The following is a 13,157-nucleotide window of genomic DNA, read 5'->3' on the forward strand; positions in this document are numbered from 1 at the left end:
GTTTTTTATATTGTCTCAGTATCCTTTGCCTTGTCTTGAGTTCAGTTTTGGATGTTGCCTAAATATCCAGTGCCTTGTCTTAGGTTTAGTTTTTATATTGTCTCAGTATCCTTTGCCTTGTCTTGAGTTCAGTTTTGGATGTCGCCTAAATATCAATGCCTTGTCTTAGTTTAGTTTTTTTATATTGTCTCAGTTCCTTTGCCTTGTCTTGAGTTCAGTTTTTATGTTGCCTAAATATCCAGTGCCTTGTCTTAGGTTTAGTTTTTTATATTGTCTCAGTATCCTTTTGCCTTGTCTTGAGTTCAGTTTTGGATGTCGCCTAAATATCCAATGCCTTGTCTTAGGTTTAGTTTTATATTGTCTCAGTATCCTTTGCCTTGTCTTGAGTTCAGTTTTGGATGTTGCCTAAATATCCAGTGCCTTGTCTTAGGTTTAGTTTTTTATATTGTCTCAGTATCCTTTGCCTTGTCTTGAGTTCAGTTTTGGATGTCGCCTAAATATCCAGTGCCTTGTCTTAGGTTTAGTTTTTATATTGTCTCAGTATCCTTTGCCTTGTCTTGAGTTCAGTTTTGGATGTTGCCTAAATATCCAGTGCCTTGTCTTAGGTTTAGTTTTTTATATTGTCTCAGTATCCTTTGCCTTGTCTTGAGTTCAGTTTTGGATGTTGCCTAAATATCCAGTGCCTTGTCTTAGGTTTAGTTTTTTATATTGTCTCAGTATCCTTTGCCTTGTCTTGAGTTCAGTTTTGGATGTTGCCTAAATATCCAGTGCCTTGTCTTAGGTTTAGTTTTTATATTGTGTCAGTATCCTTTGCCTTGTCTTGAGTTCAGTTTTGGATGTTGCCTAAATATCCAGTGCCTTGTCTTAGGTTTAGTTTTTATATTGTCTCAGTATCCTTTGCCTTGTCTTGAGTTCAGTTTTGGATGTTGCCTAAATATCCAGTGCCTTGTCTTAGGTTTAGTTTTTTTATATTGTCTCAGTATCCTTTGCCTTGTCTTGAGTTCAGTTTTGGATGTTGCCTAAATATCCAGTGCCTTGTCTTAGGTTTAGTTTTTATATTGTGTCAGTATCCTTTGCCTTGTCTTGAGTTCAGTTTTGGATGTCGCCTAAATATCCAGTGCCTTGTCTTAGGTTTAGTTTTTATATTGTCTCAGTATCCTTTGCCTTGTCTTGAGTTCAGTTTTGGATGTTGCCTAAATATCCAGTGCCTTGTCTTAGGTTTAGTTTTTTATATTGTCTCAGTATCCTTTGCCTTGTCTTGAGTTCAGTTTTGGATGTTGCCTAAATATCCAGTGCCTTGTCTTAGGTTTAGTTTTTATATTGTGTCAGTATCCTTTGCCTTGTCTTGAGTTCAGTTTTGGATGTTGCCTAAATATCCAATGCCTTGTCTTAAGTTTTTATATCTCAGTATCCTTGCCTTGTCTTGAGTTCAGTTTTGGATGTTGCCTAAATATCCAGTGCCTTGTCTTAGGTTTAGTTTTTATATTGTCTCAGTATCCTTTGCCTTGTCTTGAGTTCAGTTTTGGATGTCGTAAATATCCAGTGCCTTGTCTTAGGTTTAGTTTTTATATTGTCTCAGTATCCTTTGCCTTGTCTTGAGTTCAGTTTTGGATGTTGCCTAAATATCCAGTGCCTTGTCTTAGGTTTAGTTTTTTATATTGTCTCAGTATCCTTTGCCTTGTCTTGAGTTCAGTTTTGGATGTCGCCTAAATATCCAGTGCCTTGTCTTAGGTTTAGTTTTTTATATTGTCTCAGTATCCTTTGCCTTGTCTTGAGTTCAGTTTTGGATGTTGCCTAAATATCCAGTGCCTTGTCTTAGGTTTAGTTTTTATATTGTCTCAGTATCCTTTGCCTTGTCTTGAGTTCAGTTTTGGATGTTGCCTAAATATCCAGTGCCTTGTCTTAGGTTTAGTTTTTTATATTGTCTCAGTATCCTTTGCCTTGTCTTGAGTTCAGTTTTGGATGTTGCCTAAATATCCAGTGCCTTGTCTTAGGTTTAGTTTTTTATATTGTCTCAGTATCCTTTGCCTTGTCTTGAGTTCAGTTTTGGATGTTGCCTAAATATCCAGTGCCTTGTCTTAGGTTTAGTTTTTTATATTGTCCCAGTATCCTGTGCTTTGTCTTTAGTTTAGTTTTTGATGTTGCCTAAATATCCTTTGCCTTATCTTAAGTTCAGTTTTTGGCTTTGCCTAAATATCCAGTGCCTTGTCTTAGGTTTAGTTCTTTATATTGTCTTAATATCCTGTGCTTTGTCTTGAGTTTAGTTTTTGATGTTACCTAAATATCCAGTGCCTTGTTTCAAGTTAAGTTTTTGGAATTGCCTAAATATCCAGTGCCTTGTCCTGGGTTCAGTTTTGTTGCTGGCTAAATTTCCAGTGCCTTGCCCTGAGTTCAGTCTTTCTTATTCTTCCCCCACCTATATCTCTAAGATAAAGAGTTAGTTGTCCTGATGCATTTTCTCTACTTCTAAAGAAAGCCTTCTCCGAATCCTCCTCCATGTTCTCACATATTTGCCTCCCTCTCGCCTTGTACCCCTAGCAGGTTCCATCCAACCCCTCTTCTCTCCCTCCTCACTCATTCCTTATCAATCTTAACTCTCATAACATATCAATATTCTTTACCACCTCGACACTTCTCTTAATTAAAGCCCATAAATCTGTCATAGCATTCTCATGTTTGTTTGCTCCAGCTTCTTTTCCCCCTCCTTTGATGCCCATGTTTCTGAATCATACATCATCAGTACAACAGGTATTTATTTACAGTTTATGGGCATTCTTTTGTCACACGCACTACCCCTGCCACCTCTCTCTATTTCCCCCAAGCTGCAGTTATCTGACGTTCAACCTTAACTTCACATCCTCCCTCCTAGCTTAAAAAAAGATCCTCAGTAATTGAAATTCTCAACTGTTTTAAATATAAGCCTCTTCTTATCCTCTCCTGGCTTGCTGGACTCTGTAACCTCAACTTGACTCAGATTTATCTTCATATCACCCTATTCAAGAGATTCCCGCCACTCCCTCACCCTTCTTTGTAATTCTTTATTTAGTCTCTGCTGCAATAGAAATGAGATGCGTACGTGCCGATCCTTGATGTAAACCATCACTTACTGCAAATATTTCTGTTTTGTCACAGGTTGTTATTAATGTTGTTCTTGTTCTTTTAGACGTCATTTCAACTAATCTAACCAATTTCTCCGGCACTGTCCTCTTTCTTAAACAGCGAACACTATCTTCCTTGTGTTCCATCAAATGACTTCTCTAGGTCTATAAATGCACAGTAGAGGCCCTCTTTACCCTCCAGCCTCTTTTCCTGTAACAGTCTAACAAACTATGGAGACAGCATTAACCGTGCCTCTCCTTCCAGTGGAACTGCTGCTGTTCAAAAGTCTTCACAATTGCTCACAATCTTTCTTCAAGTATTCTTTCTAAGACTCCAACAAGTGTTCTGTTACTTTGATTTATAATGAACTGATATAAACATTTTGAAATGATAATATTGGAGGAATCCATAACCAATTGTCTTCGTTTTTGTGACTTGAGAATAATCCCAGTCCTCTGGGACGCATATTTTAGGGACCATAGGGTAGATTCTACCTTATAAATTTCACGATGATCTGAGGAAAATGTGATTAATTAATAGTAACTAAAAACGTTTTAACTGTATCCGTTCCGATGCACACAACACTCCCATCAAATCATTCAGTTGCACTTGAATGTAATAATTGCAGTATATGACTTACTACATACGCTTGAAATCAAAGGTATTTCGTTAAATTTTTTGTTCGTAGAAATCATAATAAAAATAAACAGAGTTAAATGTAAGAATAACAGGGATTGGCTTTTTGAAAATTGGATGAAATCGAAATAAGCGACCTTCCACAGTAGCTATTTCACTCTGAGAATTTAATTTCTATTTATGTCTTCTCAAAGATTCTGAAGACCAGAGACCTCTCATTATTAATGTTTATGTAATCTTGAGTTATAAATCTAAAACACTGACCTTAAAAGTGTTCTCTGACCTTGAATAATAGGTTATTTCAAATAAATTGGTGAAAATAATCACCAACTAATACTTTGCCTAAAAATTAGACAATGAAATTCCGACATTAAAAATGACCCATAATATGAAAACAAGTGAAGTAAAAAGCAATAAGGAAAACATATTGGAAAAGTGCAAGTACAAAGGGCACCAAAGTGAGAGAAAAATATATTGACCTTGAAACGGGCAATAGATGAAAAATTTGAATAAAAGAGTTGTCAGCCTTCAAACCGACTTGTGACCTAGAAAACTGATTAATGCTGAAAATAGCTGACACATCATATAGTTTCGAATCCGGGAGACCAGAGGCCTCTAACATTCATAGTTTGTGAGTCAAAGAAAAAATCTAAAATGTACAGTAGACCTTTAAAGGTCTAATATATTTAAGGACAACAATCACAACCCTCAAAGTACCTGCCTACTCATTGTCATCAAAATCAGAGAAAAAACGTAGGTTAAATAGTCATTACAATAATAGCAATACCTTTCGACACAGCAGAACTATAATAATAAAATACACTTCCCTAAAGTGACTGGGAAGTTGAATTACGCTAGAGAATTCTGAAACAGATACATAAAAGATAATTTCTTATATTCCTTCTAAAACGTAGGAAACTAACTAATTTACACACACACACACACACACACACACACACACACACACATATATATATATATATATATATATATATATATATATATATATATATATATATATATATATGAATGTCTTTTATTGTAATCTAAGATTGTTCTGTGCAGTTAAAAAGCCGGATAAAAAATCATTGTTTACATTAGTTTAACAAACTTGTGTAATTCCCATCAGTGGTAAATGTAGACAGTTGGTAACAGGTGTGGCTTGGCGATGTTGGTGGTATGTCAAAGGCGGTGCCTACGCCTGTATATGCCCTATATACGCTAGTCACATACCAACTGCCCACATTTACCAGTTGTTAGGATTACAGAAGGTTTTATAGTGTAAATAGTGTTTTATGAACCTTTTTAACTTCCACATACACACACACACATATACTGTATCTAAACCAAAGGCCCTTGTTCGAAGCCTTGTTGGGCCAGATGCATTTATCATTTACAATACCTTCTGGGTGTACGTGCCTAACATATAGTGAATTCGATATTAAACGGTATATGTGGCTCAATATTTATTAGTATAAAAAAATTATCCATGTATAAGTGACAAATATATATATATATATATATATATATATATATATATATATATATATATATATATATATATATATATATATATATATAATACTTGTATACGGAGAAAAACAGAATAATTTTATACATTACACTGAAATCATCTTTTCCATGCTGCTTATTCCCTTACCTATCACACGGTGGTAAAAGTTGATGGCCTGTCGACTGAGCGTCTCCACCGGGCTGCATCGTCAAAGTCGTTAGGACCACAAGAACCAGAGATTGCTTCCAGTTCTTGCATCTTTCTCTCTCCGTCATGTTGCCCTGCAGAACGTTAATACAGTGAATTTCACTACAAAACTTTTGGCTCCACCAAAACATAAACATAAGATTAAACACAAACAAACACACACACACATTATATATGACGTGTGTGTGTGTGTGCATGAATAGCACAGTAATATTGAATTTGTTATGCCTTGGAAATAACTTACACACAAAAAGGAGCATACATAATCTACCTTTTAGGGAATATGGAAGAGAGAGAGTGACGTTATGCACTCAGCTATCAGGAGAGATAACCTTTGATTTCGACCTGACTTGTCGAATTCAGTTGGCAGAGTATAACATGTGGTTATATTGAGTTACTATGAACCCTGTACCTAAAAGGTATAGATTCAAATCCTGGTCATGGTAGGTGCCCTTATAGTGGAGCGGGTAACTACAAAAAAAAAATAGGGGAAAAGTAAAAATGGTGATACAAGCATGAAACTTGGCTCAACTATTCTTCTTGTCCGTGGTCTCATTATCAACCTCTGGCCACACAAAATTTTGCCATTTTCCAAGATGGCCCACAGGTTTTCAAAATGGCGTCCTGTGGATATTTGAATATTGGTATTTAATTGATTAATCACATTCAAATCCCTAAGTCACTCCCAGTTTATATTAAAATATTAAAAACAAGCCTTTACATATGTAGATACATCATTTCTCTGCATAGAAATATCCAAGATGGCTATCACTATATCAAAAATGTCTGCCAAAATGCCAAAAATTGGTACTTAAGCTCATATATGAGGCTAAAGGTCGGGTAATACATGGATTTGAGGTAACTTCAGACTGATCAGTTCATTTTTGTAGATTAGAAATCAATTAATCCCCAGTTAATTAATTTTCATCCTCATTTAGAAAAAAAAATGGGTAATAAGCTTAATGTAAAAGTGTAATAGTGTAGTGTCAGTGTACTACCAGGGCTCACTGGTTGACGCTATAGCTGTGAAACTCAGCATGGGGTTCAGTGCTAGCTAATGGCAGAGATTTGTTATTAGTTTCCCAAATGCTGTTTAGCTAGCCCACTTCAAAGTTAAACAGGTACACATGAATTGACAGGATGTGCCAGCATGGGAGAGCCGAGCCAAGGAGGATGGGGCTTTAGTCTTCTAGATGGTGTACAGATCACACGGGAATTAAATAGCATTGGATGAATGATCGGGCTAGGGGTAGGATTATGACATATCTAAGCCTAGTTGTATCCCATATCTGAAAGTGCATATGTTATATAGGTGGTAAAAGGATAAACCTTCGGCCTATAGAAGTCACCATCTTTCCTGAAGGGAGGTATTATGACTAACTGGAAGCTTTGTTGCTTGTGCCAAGAGGACACACATGAAAGACTAGTTGACACATCTGGTGCTGGCTATGTTACCCTTGCTACATTCTTGAATTCTATAAGTTAAATGCAATGCCTATACCATTTCATCCAAAAGGCTTGATGAAGGTGATGGAATTCTGCAGACCTTTGAAAATAACAAAGCAACATATGAATCATGTATGCTGAAGTTCAAAACAACAAAACTAGAAAGGAAAAGGAAGTCATTGTGTAAGACAAAAGAAGAAGATAATGTCCCATCAGCAAAATTCACATGTAGTAGCCAGAAGGCAGGTGAAGAAGATGCAGTAGAATCTAAGACTGAGAAAGAATGAATATGCTTTATTTGTGACCAACCAGCACCAATCAAAATTTATGATTGGCCATGACATTGCCTTTACATGAAAAGCTGCAACGATGTGCCACCAACCTACCAGATGAGAATCTTCTGGCCAAGCTTAGTGCTGGAGATATTGTTTCTCAGGACCATATGTATCACCCATCTTGTCTGACAGGTGTGTACAACAGGGAAGGGCCTGGCTAAATTCACAGAAAATTGGAGATGATTATGTGCAGTACAGACAAGAGGCATGTGCCCATGCTTTTGCTAAGCTTGAGATATACAGTACATAAGAGGCAAGCAGTTGACTACAGATGGGTGCTGCTATTTTACAATGGTAGAACTTTATGATTTGTACAAACAAAGGCTGAAACAGCTAAATGTTGATGCTTCCTTTGTGCACCGAACATGGTTGAAAGAACAGATACTTGCCCACATCCCAGAACTGGAGGACTTTAAAAAGGGAAGAGAAATTTGGTTTGCTTACAAAAGGAAAATGGGAGAAGCCCTAGCCACGGCATGTGACTACAGTGATGCACTCATCATGGCCAAAGTAGCTAAGATATTGAGGAAACAGATGCTTGAACATAAGATAGAATTTGATGGAACCTTAACAGCAGGCACTAGAAGAGAATCTGTGCCACCAAGTTTGTTGGAATTTATAAGTGTGCTACAAAACGGTGGTGATATAAAATCCCAACTTAAATATGGAACATCATCTACTGATCTAACTTTAGCACAACTTTTGCACTTCAACTGTGAAAGAATCCAGCATCTTCAACATTCTCCAGACATTCCAAGTCAAGAGAACCTCCGTTTCCAATATACATTGGTCTCCTGGTCTTTGCAAAAACCAGGAAGCGTCAATTAATTGATACACTCCATCACCATGGAATCAGCATCAGCTATGATAGGGTTCTGGAATTGACTAAAGGGTTAGGAGAAGCAGTTGTAACAAGGGCTGTGGAGGAAGAAGTAGTTTGTCCCACTACACTAAGAAGAGGGCTTTTTACAACTTGTGCTGTTGACAATCTGACCATAATCCAAGTGCCACAACTGCACAAACATCCTTTCATGGGACAGGCATATCTTTGTTTCAGCATCCAAGCACTGATGAAAAGGGTGAGGACAGAAACTTGGCCCAAATCATCCAAAGTGGAACAAAGTAAAAAAAATATGTGGAACAAAGTAAAAAAAAAAAAAAAGTACCTTCTCTACCTGAATATTACACAAATGTACCTCCTGCTCACTTTAAACATGAGAATCCCCTCCCTTCATCCAGTGGAAGTGCAGGACACCAACAGTTGTACTTTCAAAGCACCTTTCTCTTGGGTATGAATGGCTTTAGAAAGTCAGTCTGTCGGACAGGAGTGAAAATGCTGTGTCCATATCTTGGGCAGCACATCACGCTTCTCAGAAGCAACAGGTCCCATTTGAAATAAGCTTGTTATCGATGTTGCCTCTTTTTCAAGAGGAAGCTCATTCAGTTGCAGTGATAAAACATGCCATGGATATTGCAAGAGCAACCACACAGTTTCTCAATCCTGGCCAAACCTCAGTTCTAGCAGTTGATCAGCCACTATTTGCATTTGCTAAGCATATCCAATGAGTTTGGCCATTGCAGTATGGTGATATGGTTATTATGTTTGGAGGGCTGCATATAGAAATGGCAGCATTCAAAATTCTGGGTGATCTCTTGAAAGACAGTGGTTGGACTGGTGCTCTTGCAGAAGCAGAAATAGCTACTCCTTGAACAGTAGATTCGTTTATTTTTGCTTCACATTTGAAGAAGACATGTCTAGCCCACCAGGTGACAGCTTGCAGTTTATATCAGCTATGCAAAGCTGCCTATATGGCATATATCCAGGAAGCAGAAGAAGAAATTGAGCTAAGCTGTGAAAGCTGGATCAGAAAACGAGAATCAGAGTGTCCCCAATTCTACTTTTGGAATCTTGTGCTTCAGCTAGAACTTCTAGTGTTTGTTTTCATCAGGTCATACCGAGAGTCTAATCTCCATTTGTACAAAGATGTGCTGCAGGAACTCATTCCTTTCTTCTTTGCCCTGGACAATGTACATTATGCCAGGTGGCTTTCAATTCATTTGAGGGACATGGAGGCTCACCAAAATGACACATTTGATGAATTCGCAAAGGGAAATTTCACTGTCCACAAAACCATTCAGCCTTTTTCCTCATTGGCTATAGACCAAGCACATGAGCAGAATAATGCTCATGTGAAAGGAAATGGGGGAGCTGCTGGCATATTTGAAGATGAAGATGCTCTCAGAAGGTGGACAGTGGCTGGTCCTGAAGTAAGCCGCCTGATCGTTGAGTTTGAGACTAGAAGTGATGCTGGTCCAAAATCTGAGGGTAAGCACCATGATGAAACTGAAACTGTGCAGAAAAGGTTTCTTGAAGTGGTTGAAAATCTGGCAAAAGTAATCAAAGAAATGGGCAACCCTTTTGAGGAAGATTCAGTGGATGTGGTTGTGCCAGACAGTCATGAAATTATGGACAGCAAAGTTAGTGAATCCTTGAGATCTACGAAGGGCCTTGGACAGACACAATTCACAAACTTTTATTGAGGGGCTCAAGACACCCAGCAAATTCTATGAACCAGTACACAAGAACAAAATTCTATTGTTCAGTCACAAGATGTCTACTACAGAATCCAAGGGCAAACAGTCACTGCAAACCATAAAGGATGATTGTAATCTATTCTCACGCCTCTTCATATCATGCCAGAACAGACAGTGTGATTTAAATGAATTCTTTCAACATGAAACTCAAAATTGCCCACCATCACTGGCACAGAATGGACAGATGCATCAGGGTACCAAGTCACAGCTGCTGCCTCTACTAGAACAGCATGCATTACGCATCCCTGACAAAGAACCTACCGCTGATGTTATCATAATGGATGGTGCAGCTCTTATAAATGCTCTGAGACCAACCAAGGGGTCTACATTTGAGTCTTGTACTAAAGAAGAAGTCCTATCCAAGATTCAGAAGCACATACGGAAGTACAAGCAAACACACATTGTATTTGATGTGTATAAGACAGACAGTATGAAAGCACAAACAAGACAAAAAAAGAGGCACAGGAGGTCGTCGGAGAGTAATTAGCACAGCAAAAACTCCTGGCAATTGGGCCAGCTTCCTCAGGAATGACCACGACAAAACTGAACTATTTGCATATTTGGCAGACACAATCACTTCATCTGAAGCAGATGATACATCATGCATAATTGTCACTAAAGGGGATGCTGCAATTTGTAGCAAAGCTGAACAAGACACTGCTGACCTACAAGGTTGCACTCACAAAGAGGCAGATGCTAGAGTCCTTTTACATGCTGCATATGCTGCAAAGCATGAAGATATCTCAAATGCAATCATATGTAGTACAGACACTGACGTTGTCATCATAGCAGTATCTAGCATAGAAAAAACTGGTTTGGACAAATTATGGATTAAATTTGGTAGAGGAAAAGACATGAGGTGGATACCTATCCATGAAATTGCAGCAGCCATGGGACCAAAAGCCTCAGCCCTTCCTTTTTTACATGCATTTAGCGGGTGTGACACTGTGTCTGCCTTTCTTGGAAAGGGAAGAAGTCTGCATGGCAAACATGGACTGTGTTTCAGCGTGCCACACCCACCGTCACCAAACTAAGTTCAACACCAGCAGCTGTAGAAAATGAAGACCTGCAAATTATTGAAGAGTTCGTGGTGCTAATGTACGACAGAACCAGTTCGTATAAAAATGTAAATGAAGTTAGACTTGATCTCTTTGCAAGAAAGCAAAGAGCTTATGATTGCATTCCCCTTACAAGGGCTGCTCTTAGAGAGCATTGCAAGAGAGCTGCCTTTCAAGCAGGGCACATTTGGTGCCAGTCTTTAGTATGTCATCCAGTTTTGCCCAGTCCAAAACACTGGGGATGGCAACAGATTGATGGCACCTGGTTTCCGTATTGGACAGATTTGCCAATAGTAGCAAAATCTTGCCAAGAACTGAATAAGTGTGGCAGCAAAAAGGAATGCCATGGCAGGTGCAAGTGCTACAAATCTGGACTTAGCTGCGCAGCTCTCTGCAGCTGCACTTGCTAAAACTAATTGATACACAAAACATATTGGTTTCTCTCAGGAGATACATACTTTTTTATCTTTGGTGGCCATTTTGGAAATATGGTGTTCATATGGTGGCCATATTGGAAAGATGGTTTCACTTTATCTCTTCATGACAGTAAGAATGCCAAAATACAAATTCTCAATCATTATATGGACAGTATGCAACTTTTATAGGCTTATGAAATGAAAATATTTGAAATATACAGCAAATTTGCCACCATTTTGGAAAACTGTCAGCCATCTTGGAAATAGCCAAATATTGAGGTGGCCGGAGGTTGATTTTGATTTATGGGGATAATAAGAGTTCTCATTCCAAATCTGTTGCTTGTATCACCATTTGCGCTTTTTTCCCATTATTCCGCTACTCTATTATCCTATATTTCCTTTTAGATGTAAGATATTCAAAGGTATAGTGAGTGAATGCAATGTTAATGAGCCTATTTGAAGCTTAATATTCAAAAGCATAAAGATATAACGGGAATGGGTCAATTTCGTATTTAAGTACAAATTTTTATCTATCTTGATGTCTAACAGCATTGTCACTGTTTCCAATACACCAACCCTAAAATCCATGGGCTCCAACTTGGCTAAAGTAGGTATTTTTATCTAATTCTGCATATTTACCTTCATGTTTAAGTTATCCCCAAATGTATTATAAGTTCAATGTTAATGGGCCCTGTAAAACCTTGGGTGCAGTTGCCCTCAGGTTCCAACTTCTTTTATGAATTGTATGGCCTAGTGGGCAGCGCCCATGCCTTTCAATTGAAAGACCTGGGTTCAATCCTGATGTGAGTCAGAAATTTATTTCTGTTCCTTACGTGATTGTGTGCTAATTATTTCTCTTATTCAATCAGAAGGGATAAATCGAATGAAATGCTGTCAGTTGGGTCATTGCTGAGTTGGGAAATTGGGGAAAACACGCTGGTATGCAAGCAGTTAGCTTGTCCAGGTAGTTCTTTGGGTGCAGTTGCCCTCAGGTTCCAACATCTTGTATGACTTGTATGGCCTAGTGGGCAGCGCCCTTGCCTTTCAATTGAAAGAGATGGGTTCGATCCTGATGTGAGTCAGAAATTTATTTCTGTTCCACACGTGATTTTGAGCTAATTATTTCCATCTTATTCAATCGGAAGAGATAATTCGAATGAAATGCTGTCAATTGGGTCATTGCTGAGTTGGGAAATTGGGGAAAACACGCTGGTAAGCAAGCGGTTAGCTTGCCCAGGTAATTCCTTGGGTGCAGTTGCCCTCAGGTTCCAACTTCTTTTATGACTTGTATGGCCTAGTGGGCAGCACCCTTGCCTTTCAATTGAATGACCTGGGTTTGATCCTGATGTGAGTCAGAAATTTATTTCTGTTCCACACATGATTGTGTTGATTATTTCTATCTTATTCACTCAGAAGGGATAATTCAAATGAAATGCTGTCAACTGGGTTATTGCTGAGTAGGGAAGTTGGGGAAAACATGCAGGTATGCAAGCAGTTAGCTTGCCCAGGTAAATCCTTGGGTACAGTGGCCCTCAGGTTACAATTTCTTTTATGACTTGTATGGCCTAGTGGGTAGCTCCCTTGCCTTTCAGTTGAAAGGCCTGGGTTCAATCCTGATGTAAGTCAGAAATTTATTTCTGTTCCACACGTGATTGTGTGTTGATTATTTCTATCTTATTCACTCAAAGGGGATAATTCAAATGAAATGCTGTCAATTGGGTCATTAGGGGAAAACACGCTGGTATGCAAGCAGTTAGCTTGCCCAAGTAATTCCTTGGGTGCAGTTGCCCTCAGGTTCCAACTTCTTTTATGACTTGTATGGCCTAGTGGGCAGCACCCTTGCCTTTCAATT

The 13,157-nt window shown here is 38.5% G+C and overlaps 1 protein-coding gene across 1 annotated transcript in view; it reads right to left on the bottom strand.

Moving 5' to 3' along the window:
- The window catches only part of LOC136827173 (uncharacterized), a 369,000-nt gene that overhangs the window by 213,304 nt on the left and 142,539 nt on the right, over nt 1–13,157 (bottom strand). Inside the window, exon 2 of the mRNA XM_067084944.1 lies at nt 5,396–5,529. Within this exon, the coding sequence (XP_066941045.1) occupies nt 5,396–5,523 (128 nt within the window). The 5' untranslated portion in view covers nt 5,524–5,529. The remainder of the gene's footprint in view (nt 1–5,395; nt 5,530–13,157) is intronic.

Source organism: Macrobrachium rosenbergii, chromosome 41 (assembly GCF_040412425.1).
Source record: "Macrobrachium rosenbergii isolate ZJJX-2024 chromosome 41, ASM4041242v1, whole genome shotgun sequence".
Classification (NCBI taxonomy): Eukaryota; Metazoa; Arthropoda; class Malacostraca; order Decapoda; family Palaemonidae; genus Macrobrachium; species Macrobrachium rosenbergii.